This window comes from Lathamus discolor, chromosome 14, assembly GCF_037157495.1.
Source record: "Lathamus discolor isolate bLatDis1 chromosome 14, bLatDis1.hap1, whole genome shotgun sequence".
Classification (NCBI taxonomy): domain Eukaryota; kingdom Metazoa; phylum Chordata; class Aves; order Psittaciformes; family Psittacidae; genus Lathamus; species Lathamus discolor.
The window spans coordinates 7942348-7969168 of NC_088897.1; the positions used below are offsets into that span (position 1 = coordinate 7942348).

General features: G+C 46.2%; 1 protein-coding gene across 1 annotated transcript in view; it reads right to left on the reverse strand.

Moving 5' to 3' along the window:
- Positions 1-2919: 2919 nt before the first annotated feature.
- CALN1 (calneuron 1) overlaps positions 2920-26821 on the reverse strand; it is a 123587-nt gene continuing 99685 nt past the window's right edge. Inside the window, exons 6-8 of the mRNA XM_065694926.1 lie at positions 9459-9612; positions 5601-5603; positions 2920-3091 (exon numbers count right to left, since the gene is read on the reverse strand). Of these exons, the coding sequence (XP_065550998.1) occupies positions 2964-3091; positions 5601-5603; positions 9459-9612 (285 nt within the window). The 3' untranslated portion in view covers positions 2920-2963. The remainder of the gene's footprint in view (positions 3092-5600; positions 5604-9458; positions 9613-26821) is intronic.

Here is a 26821-nt window from a genome sequence, read left to right on the forward strand (position 1 = left end):
CTGCATTGCCGCCAGCTACCGGAAGATCCTGACAGATTAAAGAAGGGATCTCTTCAAGACACCTTTAGATGGAGAAAGGCTGCTCTAGGAAGGAAAAGGAGACCTCTGGCAAGACATGACACTGATTCATAATGGATTAATTGGGTTCCCTACAGAAAAAGCAAACCCCAACCCCAACCCCCCCAATCCTGTACCCAGTAAAATCAGTGGGGAGTTTTGCAATGAACTCTACTGATACCAGGCTATGGCTTTTACCAATATATTAATTATAGATTTGGCTTTACAAATGAAGCTTCGAGGTGAAGAATTATGCTGAAAAGTGACTGTATTTACAATGGTTTTGATGGAGCATGCATGTAGAAATCATGGAACCATCCAGAAAGCTCTAAGAAATGCAAACCCTCATCTCCTCCATAAGGTAGCTCTCACAACTGGGAGTCTGCCTGGTGTTAGCTGTCAGATGAGTGATAAAACCATGGCGAAATGCCTGGTCTGTATGTTTTAGCCTGTGTTTCTGGGCTCAGTGGAGAGCCACCATTCTGCCCTGTGTTTCTGCTGTCACTGAGTAGGGCTGTTTGTTTGTGCCCACCTCTCTGCTCCATCTCCATCTGCAGCCTGCGTTCACTCCAGCATAGTCCCAAGGAGAAAACAAGTATTGCTCAGTGGCAAGTAACATTTAGACTTTTTCCACTGTGCCACCTTTTCACATGCCCCTGGAACCTAAAAACATTCTCAAAGCTCATTATCTGCAGAGTCCAGTGCAGTGAGTGCTGGGATTGTGCCTTGAATCCTCGGCAATGCACATCCCACCCTCAGGGCTTGCCTATGATTTTTCCACTGTTTTGGAGTCTGCTGCTGCCCTGTAGCAATCGTAAGTATCATCTCCATCTTGTGGGAGATAGATACAACAATATTTTGTGGAATATTTTGCTGTTGACCTCCATTAGTCACAGCAGAAAGGAAACACGGAAGTGTGTGTTTGTGAAAGGCAGGGAAAAACAACTGCTTTGGAAAAGACAGATGTTATCTTTGGTGATATGAGGGGAGGCACCAGGAAAATGGCAACCATGTGGAGGTGGGCAACTGAAACACACACCTGAAGGCAAAATCCAGAGGGGGTGACATGAGTTTTAAGGGGGTGATGGGAGACAGAACAATGAGAAGCAGGTTGTTGAATTAGACTAGTAAAAAGTACAGGTTAAATGTTACCAATCGAACTTGCAATCAAAGAAAGACCTGAAACGAGTCTTTGGGATGGATCCAGGCGTAAGTCAAAGGCTGCTGTGTAGTATGAGGGAAGCTGGTGGTTTGCAGTCCCCTGGGGAGCCATCCTGCCCCTCTTGTGACACAGGAAACAGTCACCTACGTTTACAGGAGCAAGATCTCGCTGTTCCTTGGGGTTTCGGGAGCTCACGCAGCCAGCACCACGAAGCCACCACAGCTCCAATGCCCAGGTGCCTCCATGGACTGCCCCATGAGCACTTCCCATGCCAGCTTCATAAGCACTGGCTGGGAAACCTCTGCCATGAGGACAAGGAAATCAGATCTTTCCTGGGGTGACACACAGGTGCACAGTTCATCCGAAGGTAAATGCAAGGATTTGTGTCAAGTTTAAAGGGAAAAATGCTTTCTGATGTAATCCTGGCTTCAGGCTCGCCCGGTCCTCCTGCTTTCCATGGGACATGTTATCTCTAGTCTTCATGACTCCATCTTCTCCTTGCTGCTCATTATAATCTCATCCAGGAAAATTAACTAACACTTGCAGGATCTGAAAGTCTGACACACTATGTAACATATGGTGGTAGGCTCTGGTTCGATTCCTTCTCCTCTTGCTGCGGTCTGCTTTTCAGCTTTGGAACTTGTCCATGGGATGGTGGTGGTGGGATGGCTCCTGGGAGGGACTGGAGCAGCGAGCTGGTCAAAATCACACAATACCATGTAGGTGAGAATATAAACTCTCCATGAGAAGGTGTCTGACATGGAGGTTTCACTGCAGAGTACAACCAGGACATAGGGAATAAAACAAAGAAATTGCACAGGGGAGGAGAAGGGAGGAAAGCTTTCTGAGCTTTCCTCATGGTTCTAATCTCAGGTGAGGTTGTTGAAGACCAATGTAGAAGAAAGGCAAAACTGCTGGAAAGTAAATGCTGAATGTGTAGACAGGACCAAATAGAGGGAGTTTTAACTGGTGCTGGTGGTTGCAGAGTCGGTTGGAAGACTTTGCACAAATCTCAGAGATGTGTGAAAACGGGTGATGCTTCTTAAGCCCTGATTCACGGTTGGAATAAAATGGCAAGGGGACTCGTGCTCCCCCACAGTCTTGTGTCAAAGGCGGCGTTTATGAAGCAAAAATAGAGATTTTGTATGATGCCGGCAAATTCTCCTTTTTACTCTGAAAATACTGTACAAGGATGCTCTAGCTCCCCTCTAATGCCATGAACTCAAAGGCATGGTCATAAGGGAAAAACAAGGTGAAGCTGGCGTACATGAAACGAAACAAACAGAACTTGCTTGTGGCAATGCTACGATCAACTTCCTGGGAATGTGGGCCCAGCGGAGAGCTACGTGGAATAGTCATTCGGCCCCTAGGTTAAAAGACAGCCCTGCTGCAATAAGTCATGAGGCTGTGCCTCCTTAAAACTGCCACACAGGCTGCTGGATGTAAGTCTCTTCCAAGTTACCATTGCTGTTTTGAAGCAATAAGTTGGGACTCCTGTATATTATTTTTTTATTGCATTAGGAAACAAAACCTTTAAAGCATTAAGACAGCCCTTTTATGTCCCTGCCAAAAGAATGTAGTTGATTCACAAGACACGTTACGCTGCTGGCCTCAGGCTCCTTGTCGAATGGTGCTTTATCTGCCTGCCTCTGTCTCTTTGCCGTGTGAGAGTCGGTTCGGGGGGAGCTCACCCGGTGGCATGCGCATGCATGGTCAGTTTGGTTCACAGTGTCATGGTGAGAGGCTACTCCATGCCGCTCCGCAGGATCTGGTTGGCCGCGATCAGCATCACGCTTATAATAAAGGCCATGGCAAACGCGCAGATAAGGCTCTTCCGTACGCAGGTCTGTCTGTTCTGCTTCTGGGCGTGCACTGCAAGGGAAGACATGGGGAAGATGAGCTTTTGGGCCAAGGTAATGGTTTTGCTTTCCACCAGGATCAGCTGAGCACAGAAATCCTCCTTTGCTCCTATTATTACCTTGGCAGAACCCTCTAGTCCACACCTCAGAGGTCCCCTGCACCAGCCAATTCCTAACTCTACCTCCTGGGACATTTCCAAACAAACCATGTTACCTTTCATTACTTCCAAACCAACTTCCCTAATAGACCACCCTCTCATCCTGCAGGAAGTGCTTTCTCTCTCAACTTGGCTTTTAAACCCTTGAATTCCTTCTAGGTGTGTTTTGGTTTCTCTGTGTATTTCTTTTAAAGCTCTTTATGAAGTTTTGTCTAGAGTTCTTCAATATGAAACATTGGTCTGCTGTGAATCCCTTAGTCTCATCCAGGTCAACTGGGAATGAGCAGAGATTCAAGATTTGCTCCCCAACAATACTTAAAAAAGACAGTATGAGTATGCACAGTATGTTAGTCATTTTTCCAAACTTTCTGTTTTCTCTGCCTAAGCAAATTCAGACTTATTAATAATCTTTTCAAATGAATGCTTGCAGAATAATTGCCAAAAGAGGTGAGCATAATTCGCAGCAGTTAAAATGAGACAGAGTTGGGATTTTTAGCATTTGAAGGATTCATGCTGTGACTTGCTAAAGGCAGTTCTGAGCTCTGTGTTAGCCTCCCTACCTATGAATATCAGAACAATATGTGGTATGGGAGTAATGTGAATATTAATCTGTTTGAAAAGGCCTTGGATGTCTCGGAGATAATCACAGAGCATCCTCATAATATGGGATGGATAGTGATGCGCTGCCACTATGGGCAGTAACACATGGTCTTTTTTGTGCCTGAGAAGGGATGTGTACCCATTGTGTTCTTCTCATGTATGGACTTGTGACGGTGGGAGACTTTCAGGTGACTGGTAACAAGCTCAGAATTGTGATATGCCTTCAGGGCCCATGTTTAGAAAAGTATAGGAGAATGTTCTTAGAATATATGGGAAGAAAACTTTTTCCTGATCCAGACTTAAACCTCGTTGCGCAGAGAGCACTGGATGCTGTGGTTTGAACACTTGCTTCATCCCCCACCACCTCCTCTGGCCAGGATTTAGCAGTGCCTATGTTCAAATCCCAGCTCCAATGCGATCCCACAGCATCAGCTCAGCGCCAGAGGCACAAGAAGCCCTCGTTAGGCAGCACTTTGAGTCAGGCTGCCTAGGGCACTACCAGCGCTCCATGGGACTTGCTGTATTCTGCGCAGACAATGAAATCCCCCTTACAGCAGCTCTCTTATATTACTTGCTTTCTGCTTGCATTGCTCTATTCCTTGATTCCTTTGCTTGCTTTCATAATGCGCTCAGAATCCATACTGTGGTTCCTTGGCTTTGTGCGGGATGCTCCAGCATGTTGAAAAGCTTGTTACAACACAGCTTTAGTTATTTCTTTCTTTACTATTATTTCTGTACCTTGAAATCACTCCCAGCCAGCAGAAACAGTGACACAAGCCATCACAGTCAGCACTGACATTCAGTATGGGGCTCTGGTGCTGATCATGGTGACTGGGAGCAGCAGTTAAAGAGTGGCCAAGGGTTTTTGTGATGGCAACTCTCCAAAGGGAAAGAGTAAAGCATGTTCAGTGCTTGTTGCAGAAGCGTTCCCTACTTGAACAATTTCTTCAGGCTGTTGTTATAGCATCAAGTAAAAATAGAGCTTTAAGGCAGCAGGATCCAGGTAAATCATCATTATTGTTCTTTACTGACTGAAGGTACACCGAATAGTCAAATAACCTACCAAATAACTCCAGAGGAAAGGGGAAGGGTCTGTGCTGAAATGTAGAGGAGTTGCAAACCCAGAGAGACCCTCTTGTTGCTGGCTGGGGCTCAGTAGGAATTACTCCAGGAAGATGATGAGTATTACAGTTCCTCTGCCCTCTAGCAATCCATAGGGAGACAAAGAAGCTGAAATTACTGACTTCCTTTACTGTGAACACAAGTACATGCTGCTTTGTGAATTGTCCTCTTAAATATGAAGAACCACTTGCCCTCCCTGCTAACTGGTGAGGTTTTGCCCCCACTCATCTCCTTTCTCCACATTCATAGATCCTTTGTGCTTTTCCCAGCTCATTTCCATAGCTGGCACTGCTGGGTGCTCGATCTCTTTTGCGTTTGGTTGCCAGCAGGAGTTTTTAGTACCCATGGAACACAGTGGGGTTTGGACATGAGCTGATCCCTTAAATATGGTCAGAGCCTGAAGATCCTCTGGAGATGTCCTGGCGCCTTCGTAGCTGGGAGAGCACCTCACAGGCTCTCATGTAAATGAGATCTCAAGAAGCAAAGGCAAATTGAGGCTGGGATGTTCTTTATCTTCTCAAAATGCAAGGGACAGGCTGGCGAGGAGGTCGCCATGGTGTCACTAGTGGCAGAGCTACCATCGCTATAACTTAGAATCACAGAATCATAGAATAGTTAGGGTTGGAAAGATCAAGTTCCAACCCCCTGCCATAGGCAGGGACACCTCACACTAAACCATGCCACCCAAGGCTCTGTCCAACCTGGCCTTGAACACCGCCAGGGATGGAGCATTCACAGCCTCCCTGGGCAATCCATTCCAGTGCCTCACCACCCTTACAGTAAAGAACTTCTTCCTTATATCCAATCTAAACTTCCCCTGTGTAAGTTTTAACCCATTGTCCCTTGTCCTGTCACTACGACTTCACTATAACTTCTTCACCAGGACATGAGGTTAAAGGGTCCATTCCATTTCAGCGTGCACCAGTCCAGTGACTGTGGCTGCCGTGCTGGTCACGATGTGCATGATGGGTTTGAGATGGTCAAGGATAAGCGTGAAGAGATTTCTTACCTGCAGAGAAAGGCTTGCTAACATGAACAGCTACAGTGTATTTATAGTGGCTTCTGTCATAACCCTGCCAAAGGTGAGTGATATTTGCTTTCTCTGGCTGCCAGGAGTTATTTTCATTTTAAGAGGGCAGTTTTTCATTCCCAAGCCTTTAGCTGAGAAGTGGATGCTCCCAGTGCTTGTCTGTGGGGAGCAGGGAGGGGACCTGTGCCAGCAGCTCTTGTACACCCAGTTAATCTGAGTGTCAGGGCTAGGAATGAAATACCCATGGCAGACAGCATGGGTCACTGTAACCAGCCGGCACTCCTGATTGCCACCAGCTTGATGTCAGGAGTGTTTGGATAAAGGGACCTGCCAGGCAGATTATTTTTGTACTAGGAATTTCTGGTTGTAGAAGATTGCTGCAAACCCACATCCTTTTCTTGCGTCTCTTCTCATAAAAACATACACTCTTCTTGGCTCTCAACTTCATTCTCCTGCCCTAAAAAACTAGATGATCTTAAGCTTCTTTCCAACCCAAACCATTCTATGATTCTATGATCTATAGGAGGGGAGGTTGTAATGTAAGCCTAGACTCGATGTCTTGAAAATTACTCTAATGTTTAGAGTGAAGCGAACAAAATCCTGCCCTTGTCCCTGACCATAATATAAATATCGTATTTTGGTTAAAGTGTGTGTGTTTTTGTGTGTGTATATGAGTGTGGGAGAGAGCTGCGAGGTATTATCATCCATGCTGGTAAAGGAGTGACATTATATAGTTGTAAAGACCTTATGACAAGAAGCCAAAATGGCAAATTTGTGAGAATTACAGAAATCTGGGCTGAGCCAGCTTAACCCCAGTTGTGGAGGAGGGGGGAATATCTCTGTCCACAGGACGGAGAAAGGTTTGGGGCTTCTCTCTGATGGCAAGAACATACCCAGAGGTGAGAGTGAGTGGAGATCCCCCCATCTCAGCATGGTACTACTGAGCATATCATCTGCTCTGTCTCTTCACTTAGGAGTCATTCCCAAATCTCAGTGAAAACCATCGGGGCTCATCCTGGCTTCATTCCTACCCACAGTTAAAGGTGCTTCAGTGGCATATGCGAAATGTACGTTAAATCTAGATGTGAGCTTTTAAACTGGTCCCTTTAGGCTACCTTTAGAATTGAAAGAAATAGGTGCTCTTTAAGGTGCAATTCATCTTACCCAGAGGTAGCACCTAAAATAAGCTTGAGGAATTATACCCGAAAAGCATCTTTTTCACTCCACTAATTAAGAAGTGAGTAAAAGGTGACTGGCTTACATGGAGACAGTTCTATACAGCCATTTAAAGTTAGACTGAGATGCTGTTCAACCTTCATGACAGCTCTCCCATGGTACCATTGATACATGCCATGAGGTCCTATAATTTCTGCTTTTGAGCCCTATAGGGATCTTAGCATTTGGGAAATGGGAACGCTCAAGGCACAAGTATGTCATGCAGGTAATGGCATGTCCAGCCTGGAGACCTGCAGGGACAGAACCTGCTCTCAGCCTGCCTTTCCTGGGAGAAATGCTCATGTCAAAGCTGCCATGGACCAGAACTGTCCCCCTTCTTCCAGGACCTGAAGCAAAACTTTGCATCTTTGTTGGCAGTGTTCAGTTGATCTTTATTCTCTGGTGGATTTGTGCGTATGTGTGTGTGTGTATTTCTAACATCTAAAAAAAGGGTCTGTTTTGCTTCTAGGTTCTGCCTAGCACCAGCAATGCCAACATCCCACGAGAAAAGCTGTTCTTGCTGTACTTTTGGAAGCTGGGACTTCCAGAATGAGATTCTGAACATTTAGGTTTCTGGACCCATTTTTTCTTTTGTGACTGGAATAATAGTTCACCCAAGTAGTGAAGCTGAAAGAAGCCTAAATGTCTCTTGCTGTGGTGACAGCTGGCTCATGCCTCCACTGAATCAGGGGGTCAGTGAGGACTAACAACTCCATTTATGTAAGTAAAGCCTCTCTTCCTCCCTGCTGCTCTGCAGGAGGAACAAAAACCCAGTGCTGCTTGGCTGGATTTGAAGAGCAATGCTTCTTGCCTCCCTCCTGCAGGCTTTTTAACATTCAGCTCTGCTCTTCTACCTCTTTTCTGCAGTATTTAGCAGAGGGTGAGTGTGCTGGCTAGAGCTGCTGAATCCCATTGATTAGCCAAGCTAAGAATTGCACTGTTTATCCTTTGTTTGAACAACGCTTCAGTGTCTCTGCCTTGTGCCCTTTCAGAGGCTGTTTGATCGCTCAGAGTATCAGAATTTCTCCTGAAATGGCCTATGCAAAGTGGCATTGCTATGGGTAGGAAAGCACAGAAGCTGTCCCAGGGCAATGTGCAGAAACCCTGAAGTTCTCTGTTAAGTATCTCCTTAGACTTTCCACAGAACCACAGACTGGTTTGGGCCAGAAGATACCTCAAAGCTCACCCAGTTCCAACACCCTGCCATGGGCAGCGACACTTTCTACTAGACCAGGTTGCTCCAAGCCCCGTCCAACCTGGCCTTGAACACTGGTAAGGATGGGACATGCATCCCTGATCTTCCTGAGGCTTCCCTTCTTGAGGTTCAATAAAGCCAAATCCTTCACATTTTTTTTCCACATCAAGTTCTCTAACCCAATCATAGAATGGTTTGTGTTGGAAGGGATGACTTGAGATGGTTTGTATGTTTAGTTGATCAAACCAGCAATGATTTCGAGCAGCGCAAATTCCTCTGGCCAAGTAAATGCTTCTTCCAAAGTGGCTGAAAACAGATGTTCTTGCCAGTGTTGACTCCATTCAGAGTGCAAAATCCACTGTAAAAGTTGAGGCTCTGCCTGATCACAGTTGCTCATTACTTGGTGGTCTTGTTGCAGTGCTGAGAGGATGCTGTGTAAAGCTACAGCAGTCAAAGCAAACATTTTCCTTTCTCTAGCTACTTCTGAGGGTTGCTTAGACCTTGATCTTGCAGACACTCTCAGATGGGTTGAGATGAGCTGTCCTGGGGTGTACCTGTGTAGCCTGCATATATTGCATGTATATGTAGCCTGAATATTGCATATTCCCTGGGACCCCAGAGCAGAAGATCTTTCTGTTTATGGGAAGACAACAGAAAACTGGTGGAGCCTAACACAGCTTGCTAAGGCAGGACTCAGTGCCAGTAAAGTCTTCCCATGATGGGATGAGATATGTGTATTTTTGTAGGGAAACTCAGTCTATCTTAGATACTCACCTCAGCATGGGCTGCACATCCCTCTGCCTGAATCCCATCAGAGGAAGGAGAGCCATAAGGCACCCACTAGTTCATCCTCCTGCCTGAAACAGGATCAGCTCTATTTAGACCACACGGAAGAAGGCTAATGGCAGCTCTTGAGTTCTCTGTGTCATTGCTACTTACTCTAAAGTAACTCCATGCTAACTCCCTGCATCCTTGCCCATTGCATGTCACAGATCTGAGTGAGCTTTACAGGCGAAGCAGAAAGAGAATTGCACAGAAACACAGAAACTTTCCTTCTCACCTTCAAACTCTGTTTGGCAGTTGCCAGAGTTTTCATTTAAACTCTCCTCTTCATTGATAATGATGTTCTCGATGTCCTTCATCGTTAAGTGGTCCCGGAAGGCGTGGTAGAGGATGTGTTTCAGCTCTTCCAGTGTTATCCTCTGCATGTCGAACTGTAGGAAGAACAGAGTTAGACTCAGCCACCGGAAGGCTGGTACTTGGAGCAAGAGGCATGTGGGCTTGTTGCAGCTCCCTGCTCATAGGTTTTTTTCAACCTCATTTCAACACCTCAATATAACTTTGCAAATTTTGCTCTTTTGGGTTCATTTAACAGTAACAGTGTGAATGTTGGAAATGGATGTTGCCACAGCTCTTGCCAGCTTACTTCATGTTGGTAGAGCAGAAGAGAAACAGAGTCCCATGCCAGGACTGGTTTTCCAGGGTGGAGGTGCAGCAATCTGGTATCAGTCCTGGCCATCCCTACAGAGATAAAACCCTGAGACATTCCCCTAATAGCTCTTACACCTTGCCATGAGACACAACCTTGTCTCTGCCCCTTTTTTTACCTTCTAACTCTCCAATTGGGCCTCTGTGGTAAGCACAAGCAGAAAACATTTCCGTCTTAGCTGCGGATCATGTAGGTAAATGTTATTCTTACACACACCAGATATTTAAACCAGATGGTTTCTGCAGAATAGACAGAAATGAGCATTTTTGCAGCAGAGGAACTTTATACATGTGTAAGGGTTGTGGTATTAATATCTGCCAAGGTACAGAAGAGAGGGCATTGGCTGACTTGCAGCACCAGGTGAGGAGACGAGTCTCCCTGAGCCTCCAGTGCAGTCAGTAAAGAAGGGTGGTAATGCTCCAAGTCACCCACTGTGCTGCAGATGATCCTCCTCTAAACGGCACCTTAAACTCTCCCAAACCACAGGCTTGCCTGCAGCAGACGGTGAGCACCAGGACGTGTATGCCCTTCTCTAAACAACCCACTTTCAAGAAACCCCAAAAGGCCAAACACCTCTGGCTTAATGCTGCAGTGAAGGAAGGGTGACACAAGCTTGTGCCCAATTCTACAATGGAAAGCGTGAGGTCAGATTGCACAGCCAGCATTCTGGAAATAGTGCAGCAAGAAATTCCCACTCCTTTCCCCTCCTGACTGATGAGGACAGGACAGACCTTATCACTTCTGAGCTGCTTGGTGTGTAATCTGCGGGTGTCTTCCCTCGCCACTGCTGCACATTGCATAGATGCAAAATCAATCCTCAAAGTGGTTAACTGGGAAAATTAAGCGCACCTCGATCAAATCTGGACCCTAAAATATTTATGTGCATGTGTGTGCACAGGCAGATTTGCACACATTTATACTGATCCATTTATAGCACTGATTTCTACGTTTCTGTTTGTTTATCATCTCCAATAATCAAAAACCCGGTGCAGAAAATGTGTGGAAAAGTGGACAGAATTCCTCTCTTTGGCCCAGATGAGTTCTCTGAAAAGCAAGCCTGATGGGTTTGATGGTTTTGCTCCTGTCCCTGTTCCTCAGGGATTCAGCGTTCACACTGCCCAGCTAAAAATAGCGCACAATTGTCACCAGTGGCTCCTTGTTGCACAGTTCAAAGCTGGATTGCAAATCCCTGGTATTTAGTCACAGATTTTCAGCCTGCTTTGTTGTGCGCGAGGAAATCTCAGCACCTGTATTCTGCTTGCTTTAATGCTAAAAGAGCAAGTAAAAATCAAGCAGCTGTGTACATCTCAACCTGCATCATTATGGAAAGCGTTTCTCTTGGCAACTAGAGGTGTGGAAATGGGAGTTAATGTGTATAGTTGCCTCACAGTGGTGTTGGAAGGCGTTGTTAGTGGAGGTTTGCAGAGTGCCTTGAGGCTGCCCAGGGTTTGCATCCTTCCAGGTCTGCTTCCTGCAGTACTGATTTCACACTGGCACTTTTATGGAGGTAAAAGCAATGATGCCTCATCCACCACCTATCCTGCACTTTGTTGGTGTCTTTGTCTTGGGGAAACTCAAACCTGAACTTGAGCCCCAGCATCTTCCTGAGTCCACCCATATGCCAAAACCATAATTTCATCCTAGAGGTTACATCATACCAACAGAAGCAGCCTGTCTGCATGTAGTTACCCCACAGCAATCTCATCAGGGTGTGATGTTCAACCTGCATTGGAGTTTACTTCTTGTTCTTGTCTCAGGGGCAGTTCTCTGAGGCCAATACAAACTTTTATTGCTGTAATTTAAGAGTTTTCTTTCTCCCCTTTCAGGGAACAGTCCTTCTAGAAGCTGTTCAAAATCTGTGTTCACCCATCACCAGGTGGATGCTCACCCCTGTGAGTGCTTCATAGCTCAGAGCGTTGTCCCCAAGACCTGCTCTTTACTTGCACCCTTTTTAGGGGATACCTGCAGGGATGTGTGGGCCTCCTTAAGACTTAATTAGCAGAAGTGCTCACAGACTTTGCATGGGCAGTGATCTGAGGACAAGCGACCTCCGGTATGCTGCCTGCATCCTGTCCTTACATAGAATAAAAGACAGTTGACTTCTTCAGTATCTGCCTCTCTATGTCCCAAGATGACTGTGTTGGAAGAACAACATCTCCAAATCAGCTTCCTCCTCCTTTGTGCCAGGCTTCAGAGCTACAGGTGTGAAAACTCACCTCGGTTCATACCATTGCCAATGCTGACATATGCTGCTTCTTTCCTCTCCCTCTCAGAAGTCTTTCCTAGTCTCCCTCTATACCAGCATTGACACTAAGAGGCTTTTTCAGACTCTTCTGTGATGCTGCTTGTTGCTTTGCTTCAAGCTATCTGGATTACAAACACAACCATGCTTATTGTCTAATCTTAACAATGTGGAAACAGTAATGACTTGTGGGGGTTTGGGTCTTCCTGCACCAGTTAATCTACCTAGTGGGAAATAATTGTTCTCTTGACAAATATGCATCTGCTGCTGCATCTCCAACTTTTGCTTTTAAGCTTTATGCTAATATAGGGAGAAATTACTGGTTTATAGTTCTGTTGTAATTTTGCCTTTTAGGAAGAGGAACTGTCTCAGATGGGGTTCAAAATCACCTTTGCTGGCTCATCCACTGGGTGCTTGGCCTGTTGGCAAGCACATGGTCATTGCTCCTGCTTTGCTCTGTGCTCTAGTATTTTCACACAGGGGACATGTCTTCTGTTAGATATGTACCAGCACAGGAGTGTGTTCAGAACGGGCTCCAGCTCTGTGCAGCCAGTGACAAGACTTTGCTTTGGGCTTGGGCTCTCAGGTAGTTTCTGCTATTATCATTGCTCCCCAGTCTGACAGTTTCCCTGATTCACTTTTCAATTACATTGGCTTTTTATTGCTGTGATGACAGTAACCTGGGAGCAACTCTTCACATTTATTGGCTCCACTGAGAGCAAAACTAGGACTGTTGCAAGCTTAAAACTTTCTATAGGATTTACAATTAGAAGAAATCAATGATGCTACTTCTGAACCAGTGCTCCTGTAAACAGTTATAAAGAAACAAAGTGTGCCTAATGCTGATGCTCAAATGCCCCAAGTGATGCAGTGAGTGTCCTGCATGAAAACCCGTACTGGTACAGGTATGTTTGGTTTCTATGGAGAGCACCAGGAATTGTCCACTGCAGTTTCTGTGGGCCTCAGTAACTGTCTCCACCAGAAATATCTCCTGGAGTTGGAGGATGTTGTCCCAGGAGGTATCTGGAAGGGAGAGTGGACCTGATCTGATCCAGCCTGTGGCTTCCTGACTTCTCCTGGAATTAAATTTCCTGCTTGGAATGAACGCAAAGTCGCAGAATCACAGAATAAGAGAATCGTTGGGGTTGGAAGTGACCTCTGGAGATCATCCAGTCCAACCCTCTGCCAAGGCAGGGACACCTCGAGCAGGTCACACAGGAACGTGTCCAGGCAGGTTTGAATGTCTCCAGAGAGGGAGACCCAACAGCCCCCCTGGGCAGCCCGTTCCAGTGCTCTGACGCCCCCAACAGAAGGAAGTTCTTCCTCATATTCTATGAGTCTATGATTCTGTGTTGAGGTGAAACTTCTCGTGGTTCAGTTTACGGCCACTGCTCCTCATCTTGTCACTGGGCACCACTGAAGAGTCTGACACCATCCTGCTGGCATCTGCCTTGGAAATACTGATCTGCATTGATGGGATCCCCTCTCAGTCTGCTCTCTTCCAGACTAACCAGGCCCAGCTCCTGCAATCTCTCCTCATAAGGGAAATGCTCCAGACCCCTCATCATCCTCACAGCCCTTCTTCAGTCTCCTTATCCCCAGTCTCCAAAACCTGCAGGATAATGACAGTTGCCATGCCTGCAGAGCACTAGTTCCACTTCCAGCAGCTTCTTCAGATACTTCTGTGTCCTACCTGGCATGCTCTTCTTCTGCTCTATGCAGGGAAATGACCTTATGGGAACAGCTTGATTCTTTGAAGAGTTAAATGCTGAAGTGTTATGTATGATAATTTCCTTTAATATCAGCTCTGCTTTTAAAAACAGAGTGGGAGGCTCTCTTGAATCCTAAGCTGGCCTCACTGCTGTGCAGATGGGGTGATGCCAGGCTGGGACCCTGCAGCAAAGTGAATGGGGTGACCCCGGTGACCTGTAAATCACTGAAGCCACACAGTAAAAATGCTCTCCTCAACAAGAGGCAGGACTGACTCCTCTGCCAGTGATGGTTTGAGCCAGGAAAGCACTTGGATGCTTATTTTTCTCAGCTTATTTGGCACAGTTTTCCATGTAAGCCATCTGAAAAGGTCATCTTGGGCTGTTGAAGGCTCCAAATGGAGACTGAGACAGCAGCGTGAGAGCAGGCTTGTGTCTGGTGCTTTTGAAAATCAGGTCTGCAAAAACAAAAGCTTCTAGAATCAATGAATCATTTAGGTTGGAAAGATCACCTAGCCCAACCACTGACCTAACACTGCCAATTCCATCACTAAACCATGTCCCTAAGCACCATGCCTACATTTCATAGATTTCTAGTGTGGGGCAGCCCTTGATAATCTCTGAACGATGAGATACACCTTCGTTTTGCTCTCAGACCTACTGCATATCAGCCCTGTGCCTGGCATGCCTGCAAGGCAATTGCAGCCTGGCTCTGCCACAACGGGGAACATGGCCCAAAAAACACTGGGACTGACTCTTTGCAGAGCAGCTGGGCTTTGTGCTGTGCTAACCACAGGCACGTTGTTCCTGAGCATAGGCAGCTCTGCGAGTGCTCACAGCAGAATGTGCAGCTGTCCTTTGAGCCAGGCAGGCTTTGAGCTCGGGAACTACTGATCTGGGCCTCTTCCAGAGGACCAATGTTGCACGTTCCCTATGTATTAAAGCGCACAGCCCCACCATGCTCCATGTGGAATTGAACACATTCCCATCTCTGCCCGGGGGCTGGATGAATGACCATTGTGTGCTGACTGCACCTCCCAGATAAGCTCAGCCATGGAAATATTATAACGAGAAGAAAACAGCAGATGCTGGAGGAGCCAGGAGCCTGGAGGGGCAGGGAGGCAACGCAGAAAGGCAGCGAGCTCCCACAGGTGGAGCTGTGTTTGCAGATGGGATCTGCTGTGCTGTGAAGGCTGAAGAACTCACTACTCATGCCTAAGGGGCAGCGAGTGCTGTTTCTACCCACAGCACTGTGGCAGGCCCCCCTTGTAAAAGCTCCTGGATGAAATTTTATATGTATTTATATACATATATAATAACTATTGTCTTATTGCATATATATCATAAAATGTCAAATTATATATATAGTTTATTATATATATATATACATATAAAATATATATATACACACACACATGTGTGCATATGTATATAAAATATGTGGGAACATCTGAAATATTTTCCAAATGCCCAGACATACACCCCCTCCAAATCTGAGGGTTTCTCGTTATATCTAACATGCCAGTAAAGGGAGAACATTTTCTTTATATCTAACATGCCACTAAAGGGAGAACATTTGCCGGCCCAAGACCTGGAGCGACTCATGATTCCCCCTGGGATAGAGGGACAAAGCATTTCACAGCCTGTAACACGCTGCTGGTTTTAAAGCAGCAACATTTTGTGTTCCCCCAAATCATGAATACGTTACAGCAAAGCTGATTTCCTCTGCCCACCTCTCCTTCCTGGCCCACACATCCATTGCAGGAGGGGTGGGAGTCCCACAGCACTGGAATGAAAGCGCAGAAGATATATTTTGCTCTGCTCCATGCATATGTCCCTATGGAGGCTGGCTGACTACATGCCACAAGTTGAAGATGGAGTAGTTCCTTTTGTTTTCCCCATCATTACTTCTTTTTGCCTTTATACCATTTGCTCCAGGCCAGTGCACTTGCATTTATGGAACAGGGAGTAGCATGCAGAGGTGCCTCAGGGCTGCTCTGTGGCTGTGGCAGGGTCTGGGGCTGTTCTTACGTGTGTAAAGCACTTTGTGTCTCTGTGAACTACGCCACAACCATCTGCAGAGGTCTCACATGGACCTGCCTTGTCCCAGCTGAGGGTACTCGGAGCATGCTGTCACCCTGCCAAGACAAGGCCCTGGGTGTCCTCTCTGCTGAATGCCACCGTCCCAGCACACCGGTGGAGAAGGGGCTTTTTGCAGGACAGCAGATATAAATCTGGCCTTGGCGGCTCACAGAGGCCTCCTGCAATCCCCCTTTTAACCTGTAACAGGGAACAGAGTTTCATCCACTGATATATCATCTCCTCCTCCTAGGAGATGATGTTGCACAGCTCTGCTGCTGTGGAAGGACATGCTCCCATCCTGCCAGGGGCTGGAGCCCAGGACCGAGCGCCCTGCTTGCCCCGTGTGCCAGCAGCCAGCACCCCCATGAGATGTTTCTCCATCCTGCTCTTCCATCACTCACAGGAAGCACTGGAAGTGGTTCCATTTTCCACGAGGAAGTGCTTGGCCTCATCCGTACATACACGCACCCAGTGTCAGGAGCTGGTGCCCCATAGGTGTAAACTGACAAGCTTACCCACATGACGCTGGGGCTGTGTGACACCACGAGTGCCTGTCTGCTCACTCCAGCTGTCTCCACTCATAGGATGTGCCCTGGGCCACCCTGCCCTGCAGCTATCTCAGCACCCAGCCACTTGCCACAGCTTCTCCATCCCACCCAGGGTGCTGTCATCCAGAACCCCTTGGTCCCACAGCCTCCAGGAGCAGCCAGCTTCCCTGGTGCCGCACACCTTGCCTGTCGGGAAGGGGTAACAAGCTCATTTCCATAGTAACAGGCTCATTACTGTGCTGGGTAACAGCGGGTTGATCCATGCTTCCCGGCAGCGGTGTCAGCAGGGAATCATACACACACTGATCAATTAAAATCAGACTGAAGTGCATGTTCACAACACCTTGAACCCCAAGCACCTGGACTGAGTCTGCACTATGAAATGATGGGGTTTGGAACGAGGTGATCTTAAGGTCCTTTCCAACCCAAACCACTCTATGATTCTCTGCGGCGTTAAAAGCTAACATGGTCCATGGGTATCCTCCTGTGTGTCCCTCCAGCCACCCTATAGCCCATGTGGGACCACTGAGGAGCACTCTGGGATGCAGGTAGCTCTGCAAGAGGCATTAATATCTGTAGATTACACACCATTGTGTGTATGAAACAAAACAACCTCCTTTACCAGCTTATCTGGGTGGCACAGTGTGCCCAGAGAAGCTGTGGCTGCCCCATCCCTGGCAGTGTTCAAGGCCAGGTTGGACGCAGAGGCTTGGAGCAAGCTGCTCCAGTGGAAGGGGTCCCGGCCCGTGGCAGGGGTTGGAACTGGATGAGCTTTGAGGTCCCCTCCAGCCCAAACCTGTACCAAGTGTTGGTTTACAGCACCCCTTAAACCTTCTGGCTGCATGACACAGGATTCCTGGGACACAAATCACTTTCAGCATGTTTCTAAAAGGAACCCCTGAAGATACTGCTGTTTGTTTGGGTCTGGTGATGGAAAATGCTGCTGACAGCTGGTCTGCAAAGAGCTCCTCTTATACAGTCCTGGATGTACAAGAACAAAGCAGGAGACATAGCTCCCTCTGCTAGACATCACCAGCTGGTGAGCTTGGTGCTGTCCTTTACGTAAACCCAGACTTTAGCTCTCTGAGGTGATGTTTTAAGCAGGGGAGCAGGTTATCAGCTTTGCCTCTGCACTGCTCTCCTCACTTCACAGCTGAGATATAATTACCATTAAACTGGGCTAAGAGAAATAGGCCCCCAATAGGTAAATCACAGTAACACCACATAAAACACAGCAGCGACACTAATCCTGGGCCCATTCAATTAAATCTAAATAGTTTAACCAAAACACAGAGAAGTAGTGATTTGGTTATTTTTGAATTAGAGAATGCTCTCAGGCTGAAGTACAAATTAACAAGCTCCAATGATTTCTTTTGCTTAGTTTTAAAGCTCCCAGGCCTCAGCAACAGGCTCCCAGGCTGACCCTAATCAAAGCACATGCATAAATAGGCCTGCAACATCTTGACCTTCAATGTGGCTCCTGTGGGAGCCTCTTGGAGGAGCAAACTCACAAGATTTAATTAGGGCTAGAGCTGGGAATTCCCATTTGGGAGCGAGCGCCTCCAGCTTACCCCACAGATTTTCTACTGGGTTCATCTCCCCAGTGGAAATCCATCGGTGGGATGAGGTGAAATGTGCTCTGGGCTGGTGATGCTTGCCTGTCCCACTGCGGGCAGCAGACTTTAGGCAGTCCTGTTGCCCTCTGTTCAATCTGTGAGAGCACAAGGGGGTTTTGTAGCAGGTCATTTTATGTGGGTGTGCCAAAACCCCATGTTTTGCAAGAAAAAAATTACCTTCATTCTTTGTCTTACAAGATGCTCCCCCATGAGAGACAGAGGGGTCTGCACCCCAGAGGGATACGTGGGACCCTTGGGGGACAGTGCCTCCTGTGTCCGGCTGCACTGGGTAAGAAGTATTCATGTCTTGATCCAGGCATGGAGTGACCAAAGATGGTAGGGCACTTTGGGCTGCATTAAATGCTCCAGAGCTAAAGCTCATGCCGTGAGAGATGCCAGCAAAGCAGCTTCACAGACCTGGAGTGTGGACTGTTGCTTTCCCACAGTAATGATAAACCTGACACCCAGCAAGCACAGAAGGATTATGAAGTGATGAGAGCCAATGTCTAGCAAAAATAACCTGTCCTGTGTGCTTCACCAAACAGACTGAATTCAACCCACTGCTCTTCTTCCCATTTTTTGTACACAGCCATGGGCAGCATCACTGCCTGGAAAAACAAACTTTAAGCTGCTTCTGAATTAGATCAGGCAGCAGGACCCCAAGCAAAGTGAATGAACTGGCCGAGCAGCCCTGCTGCTGAATGGCTCCTAAAAGCCCTTTGCCAAAAGAAACCAATTTTTTACTTAAGAGTTACAAAAGTTTTGAGAATGTGGGAGAAGTGGATTAGAAGGTGAGACGCGTTCCTGCAATGCAGGAAGGGCACTAATAATTAATAACAGCTTTATCAGGGAAACTGAGAGCTAGTGTGGGGAACTTGGGGCATCCTTGACACTGCATATGATGGTTAAGAAAAACTAATAGTAACAAGGCAGCAAACAGACCCTCTAACACTGCTGTCTAGTGCCAGGCAAAGCTAAGATAGACAGAGAGCAGCTTCACAGGCTGCTCTTAAACAAACTACATTTGTGTTTTAGGTTGGTCTCCTTGTTTCATAGCTTACTATGGTCTGGGTTTTGCTGTTTCACGGCCTCCCCCACAACTTGTAGAAATTGGAGTTCTAAAGTCCTTCACATCTGCCCTCTAACCCCCATGGCTTGCATTATTATACATTAGCCATGAGCTGATGATGAAGCTCCCCACTTGGCTTGTGCCTGTCATGGATCTTACCTGACAAGCCTAAAGCTCTAAAGAAAGCTGATGAATATCAAATTGAGCTAGAGAGAGAAACACAGAGCAGAAGCCTCTCCACTTTTGCACTTCAGTAATTCAAGAGCAGAGCATATGAAAAATCAGTGTTTGTGCACCAAGGCTCAAAAGATCTGAAGAAAAGACACGAGTGATTTTAATACTTTCTGATTTGTTTCTCTCTGTCACATTGCACTAGGATGTGGATTTGTCTTTTCATTTTATTTGCATCTTGTAATTATTTTTATGTAACCTCTTGCTCTCTGCATAATGACCATTGTTTGAAAACAGGATTAATTAATTCAACTGAAACCTGCGAGGTAGAAAGTTCAGTAAAGCCTGGAGTAGCTGCTATGTTACTCTGCTGCTAGGAGTACATGATTTTTTCCTTGCCATGGTAAAAACAAGGTGATCAATTCTGAAGTCGCCTCCAGCAATTCACTTCTTAGCATTTGCTGGCTCCTGCCAGCTACTGATACACCAGAGCCAAGAAGGAAGAAAATACAAATCAGCTGTCACTGCAAAAAAATACAATTCAGGAAACTAATTTTAATGCATGACTCAGAGCAGCACGTCTGAAACAAGGAGGGAGGCACAGAGCGCTCGCACCTCGAGCATGGGAAATATGAGCATCTTGGCTGGGACCTGCTGCCAGGTTTTGCTGGTACCCCACTGCAGGAAAGCTCAGGAGGCCATGGGGAGCAGCAGCAGGTGAATAGCTCTGGGCTCTAGTGCCCACAAAACACAGCCCAGCACAGGACACACATCAGAGTGTAGGTGAAATGGAATAAAAGAAGCACATCTGGTGACAAACTCCGGTTCAGGACAAGAAGTAATGACGCACGGCTGCGTGGCAGGAGGTTGGAACTGGATGAGCTTTAAGGTCCCTTCAATCCAAACCATTCTATAATTCGATGATTTGGTGACAGCTTTAAGAGCTCTGCATCAGACATCCTGCTTTTTTGGGGGCCCACTGGGAGAGCAATGGAAACCCTCCTAACAACCAAAATCTTCATCTCATGACCATGACACTAGGTCTCTGGGATGGGTCTACTTCAGTGGTACAGAGGACACATTCCTTTATACAGAGGACATACTGGATGTAGCTGGCTCGGCACATTCTCTCATTAGCTTGTCTGAATTGCTTAACTGTTATATTTTTCTGTGCTGCATCACAGTACATAAATGCCTTTGGATGCTTCAGGCTATCTTTTGCAGCAGATCTGACCATGGGAATTGAATTCCCAAGCAAATGGGAATTGAACAGGAGGGCTGGATGCCTAATGCAGACCTTCTCCAAGACCTGGGCTTGCTCCAGTAGCTGTGAACCCATTAGGATATTCGCTTGGTGCCTGCACCATGGTGTATGGCAATTAGAAACAGAAATGGGTGTCAGGGATGTCTCCCCACTACCAGCAGCGAGTGCTGATAGAGATTTGAGGACTGTCGCTGATGGTCCAGGCAGTTCATCCAAATCCTATCTTGCAACGCACAGTCACATCACAGGAGAAAGTTCTGAGCTATGTCTGTGAGATGAAGCTGCTCATTATGCTTAAGTTATGCATGAATTAGGGAAATATTTAGCTCAGCGATGCTTAAGGGCTCTTCTCACACTAACTTAAACTGTCACTTGACAACTCTGCTCCCTGATCCTGCATTGCTGGTGTGGCTGCTGGAGCTGTGCTCGATGCACCCCATGACTCAGCCCATGGACATGGCAAATCATGGCCGTGATTCCGTCAAAGCCTACCACGAGTTCATCAGTCACCAGACCCCAGGCACTGTACCCAAAAGTCCTTGTCAGTAGCTGGCCATGATGCCCTACTCTTCCAATGCTTCCCCAGGCACGGCGGAGCAAGGCTATTCAAGAAGATAGTGAAGCTTTGCTGCCGCATTTAATTCCTCTTCACAGGTAGCCTTGTCGAGAATACGGCATATGACTGAATGCAGCTGGTTTGTGTATGTTAGCCTGTAGGGATAAAACAAGACCACATACTCCTGGTGACACGCAGCTCCAGCTCTGCCATCTCGTGCTAAACGTATTTCCTGCTATGTGCACTGAAACAAGGCAGTTTTCCCAAGTGCCCACTCTCCCCCTCAAGCCATTGCTTTTATCAGTGGTGAGAAATGCATGACAATCCAAGAGCAGCCGATAATTTTAATGGTACAGTGCAAGAAAAACACAATCCTGTTCCACTGTGTTGACAGTTACCTAGGAATATTTGTGTGATTTCTTTTGCTTCAAAAACTATCGCTGACAGGATTAGGCAATTCACTAACAAAACAATGTTTCCTACCTAGAAAAGGTGACATCAATTTTTAGGTATAACATAAATGACCCAAACCAAGGCAATAAACAAAAAAGACACAGGGAAGAAACACAGACAGAAAAACAGCAACGCTGTGCGCCACACCAAAGGACTGTGAGACACTGTCCTGCCCCAAGACACTCTCTGTAAGGACAATACGTGTCTCACCCCTGAACAGATCATCTTCACACTAGAGGATACTTTCCCCTTGGGAAGATCACTGTGCCTTTGAACAAGCCACATGAGAGGATGTGCAAACTTGCTGCATATGGCGAAAATAACCCTGAATATTGCCTGAAAATCTCTGATTGCCACCTGTCACCTTACACCAGGGACCACAGGGAAAACTGTTGAGCTGATAAAGCCAACACTGAAAGAAAAGGAAGAAAGATGTTCTCTGTTCTTTTGCATGCGGTTTCCAGCACTGCTCAATCACAGCGGTCTTTGTCTGAAGCAAAGTTCCTGAAGCTGATGCAGCTCACCCAGAGGCTGACCAGGAACAATAGGAAAACATGGAAAATTTCCCCAACTCCCCACCTACAATTGCTGATTTCCCCAGGACAGAGCCTGTGCCTGCTCCCTGCACATACCCTTGCCTAAGACACTTAATTCCCAAGACAAATAGCCTTAGGAACTGAAATTCATAATTCTTCTGGATATGGAAAATAAACTTCATGACACATTAAAATTTTTCCTCCCTCACTGTTTTCTCCTGACACCAGACCATTCCCCTGGCAATCATTCCCTATTTCTCTCCACCCCACTGCACCAAGAACATCACTTGTAGCCTCGCTGAAGCCTCTTCTGGTCTACAGGGGCCAATCCCCATTTACTCACCAAATTATTAAGTTGATTAATACGATCAAGCTGTTTCCAGCCTTGGAGTTATCAGCTTCTGTTTTGGCTCTGAGGAAGGGCATGCATCTTCAACAGCTTAATCAGGGATTTTTTCCTAATAGAAAACATCACTGATCCATGAAAATTCTTGTCTCCTTTCTAAACCCTGATTTCATTAAAACTTCATTAATTGGAGGCCTAACAGCGAGAGGGAAAGATGCAGCTGGTCTCTGCTTTCAGCGTAGCTCTGGCAGGCTGACTCCTGAACTGCAGACACTCAACCCGGGCAGGGATCAAGAAAAGCAGTATCTACTTATTTGACTGATATAACCCCTGGAAGAAAGGGTCTGTGAGGGACACCACTAACACCACAAGATTCGGGGTAACCTTTTGTCTGGAAGGGATCTTGGTTTCATTGCCCTCAAATAGTTTCTTTTCACATGTTACTTAATGTTTATGACTTGCCCCAAGAGCCTTGGCTCCACAGCAACATCAGCATCCCATCCTGTCTGCTAGAGAAGTGCCTTCTTTTGCAAAAGAATACAATAGACTTTGCCAATGAAGAGGATAATGTGTTTGGTTGATACGCTGGAGGGAAGGAATGCCATCCAGAGGGACCTCGATATGCTTGTGAGGTGGGCTGATGCCAACCTTATGGAGTTCAACCATGACAAGTGCAAGGTCCTACACCTGGTCGGAGGTCCTTTCCAACCCTAACTATTCTATGATTCTATAATAGAATAGAGAGACTGAAATCAATATTGTAACTACAGTATCAGGAGGGACCAGTCTGTGGCTTGTAAAGCAAGGATCCCCTTCTGCTTTTCATTCAGTCCTGGCCTGTAGACAGCTTTACAGGACAAAATGTTTGATCATGTCCATTAGTCAAATGGGATTGCTGGTTTCTCCTGGGGTACTCAGGATCTTAACACATGCATGCTGCAAATACAGCACACAGGAGAGATGGCTCCCCCAGCACAGCTCCTCACAGACCTACTGGAAGGAAAAAAGTCCTTACGTGCTGTTGTCAATGACAAGATGCAGGAACAACGACACTAATAATCTGAGCAGGGCAAGATGGAAATGCATATAGAGGTTGCATATATAGCCGTCAACAAGCATGGGCACTGCTGGCTCTGCCAGTAAAGATAAAAAGCTCTCTGCACCCTTTAAAATGTAGATGCTTTCATGAATTTAAAGCTTCATCCAAGTGTATTGCAAAATGTGTTTCAAGAACAGAAATCCTCCCTCCCTCCAAAATCCCTGTGTTTTCCTGGTAGGAAAGGGATGTGCGACGTGCTGCATCCAAGAAGGTATTGGAGGGAACGAATCAGTGTCATGGTGCTGGATGACTATCCAAATGGCTTTCATCAGTTGTGCTGCAGGGAATGGTCACCCTGGCACTAATATCACCCACATGCAGCTCCACAGAAGGTTTGTGCAGGGCACGACTTGTGGCAGTGCTGGTGCCAGCATTTGCAGAAGATCTTCTTTTTGTCACATTTCATGTTTTTCTTTTCCCTTCTCACAAAAAGATGCTTCAAAAAGCTGGATTTCCCTGCAGGAACACTGTGGTCCCTGGCCAGCTGTTCCAGCTGATTTACTCCTGTCAGCCTGTCATCTCCAATGCTTTTCTTGGAGTGCTTCATCCATGTGATATTGCTTTGAAATACCTCAGAAGAGAGAAATCCATATCTGGCAGGATTTTTGCCTACATCATCTTCTGCCCTCTTTCTGTCCTGTTTGGCACAGCCACAGCAAGGGGCAGGAGAAGCTGTGGCTTGTGCCCTCAGGGTGTCCCCTCGCTACGTGCTTTGTGGTCCTCCTTGGGCTATCTCATTCTCTGCTGCCCTGATGCATTCATTTCACAACATCTGATTGCACAAGAAGTGTATAAAGAAAAGCAAAAGGAAGCAAACAACTGAAAATGTACCGAGTGCTGCTGCTCTTTGGTAAGCGGGACCGTTACAGCCATGCAGCCACCACTGGTGCCTGTTTGCTATCGATTAATTTTGCTGTCACCTGTGTAGCCAGGCTGAAATATTTGCTTTCAACTGAAGCATGTCAGGTGCACCTGGATTTTATCAGCTAGGTGAGATGAGAAGACTATCATATATGTCTGTAGCTGAGGCATCAAAATGGTTCAGGTTTCCACTGGTGTTTTTTTCCAGTAAAAGGAAACGTGGGTTCTGCAGAAAAGGTACCCAAATTTTGCATGTTACTAATACCACTCAGGTTTCATGAACAAGTCCCTTATGCATTAGACTAAGGCCAAAATGAAGAAAAGGCCTTCCTGGACAGAGGACTATGATTCTGTTATAGATACACTTGTTGATAGAGATGCTCTTTCTGTAAGCTTTTATTCAAGGGGACCCTTCGCCCTGTGGAGACAGACTGCAGGCAGCAACACTTGCCCTAGGCAGGGAAAACAGAGTTAATATTTATTTGAAACAAAATAATTCCACTTTGTCTTCTTGACTACACAGCTGCTTCCAAAGAGACTAACCTAATGGAGACAATTTCAACAATAAGGTTACGTTTTGGGCTGTGTATTTGTCAGCACCATCCATCCTCTTTTTTTCCATGTGTGATTTCTTCTTTAATCTTTTTCTTTTCTTTTTTTTTTTTTTTTTGCCATGGGGGTTGATTGAATAAAATTTACATAGAAGTAGCACAAGTTCAGAACAGCCTCCGCCATCTTCCATATTAAACATTTTCTTTCTCCCTGCATGCTCTGTTTGGAGAAGTTTGATGTTGTTGTTAATTCTTCAAAGGAAAACCTGATAAGAGCTGCAGGGAAGTGAGTTCAGCTGAAGCCATCTCCCCATGAGCTTGCTGTTGCCAAGTCATTGAGCTCAGAGACAAGCTGAGCTGTATATACATATACATCATAATGGAATATAATTAAAAGGAGGGCTTTGTAAAATATAATTTTAAGTAGTTTGCAGTATTCATGCATAATTCTCAAATGATGTTGGGAAAAGTTATTAGTGTTGACAAGTCAACATAATACACAGTAAGAAGGAATAAACCCTAATTTCTAATTTATACAGGAAGTCAATCAATGAAGGAATGGGCATAAATGAGATGCTCGGGATCTAGGAGAGCAAAGACAAACTGCTTTTCTCAGAGTATAGGAACAGCCAAAGCAAAGTACCCTGGTAAAGACAGGAAAATACATCCCCAGGAAGCAGAGTTACTGTTAGCTGGTCTTTATGGGCACTAATGAAGGCTTCCTAAAATTAACAGGAGCATGGGGAGACTTCAGGATTTTATCAAAATTCCAGGACTGGCCCCTGTCAGACTATGTAAATTTGATTTGTCTCCCTCAAGAAAACATTATCACTCCTTAGATCAGCCCTGCAAACACCTTAGATAAATTTCCGTGAGCTAATTGCTTTTTAATAGTTTGTTATGTGAGTGCCACTAATTAGAAGTCACCTGGCTTTGTGAAAACCCATCTGAAATAATGCTACAGGTGATAAATGGGGTTTAGGAATAAAGGAGTTTTTAGCAGAGTGTGGTTTTCTGAGTCTTCTGGTGATCTAAAATCCCACTTCAAGCAACATCACAGAGGCGGATCGTCATGTTGGCGTTAGACATAAAGGAATAATCCATCATGCGTTAGTTATCCACCTAGCTTTGGCCTCTCTGTCAGTGGCTGCATTCTGATTTATAAGTAATCCAACTGTTTATGCTGTTGATATCCTTTGTTTCTTAATTCTTGCAAGCTACTTTCCCATTACAGGAGTCAGTGGAATTGGTCATAGTGCCAGATTTGGGTATTCCCACAGAGATGGAGAACAAGAGGCACTGCAAAATGGGACTGTAAGTGGTGAAACAGAGATGCCTAAAGCTGTTTACCAAAAGCACAACAGTCAGATCAGCTTCAGGTCATGTTGTATGAAGCAACAGTCCCTTCCCATGCTCACCAAAAGAGTGACATACGAGAGGCAAACCCAAATGAATAAAAGTTTTCTTTCAAACCCTCCACGCAGCCCTTTGCTCTGCCAGGGTCACACCAAAACCAAATTGCCTGGAACTTTTCGTTGCTTCCCTTCCCCTTACACCAGGAGTACATCCTGGTACATCCTGATGAATCACAGCTCACCAGGAGCTCTGCAGAAACCAAAGCCCTGTGATTCAGGAGGATCCACTGTCCTCACTCCCAGAAGACCCCAGGCAGCTATTTGTGGCCTGACTGCACGGCTGCTTCCAGATCTGGCTCCAACTTGTGCATCCCTTCACCAACCCCTCTCTTCCCAAGCCCTGGCATCTACTGCAGATGAACTGAATGCAAACTGCTTCTCCCTGGACGTGACATGAGTCAAACGGGTGACGTCTG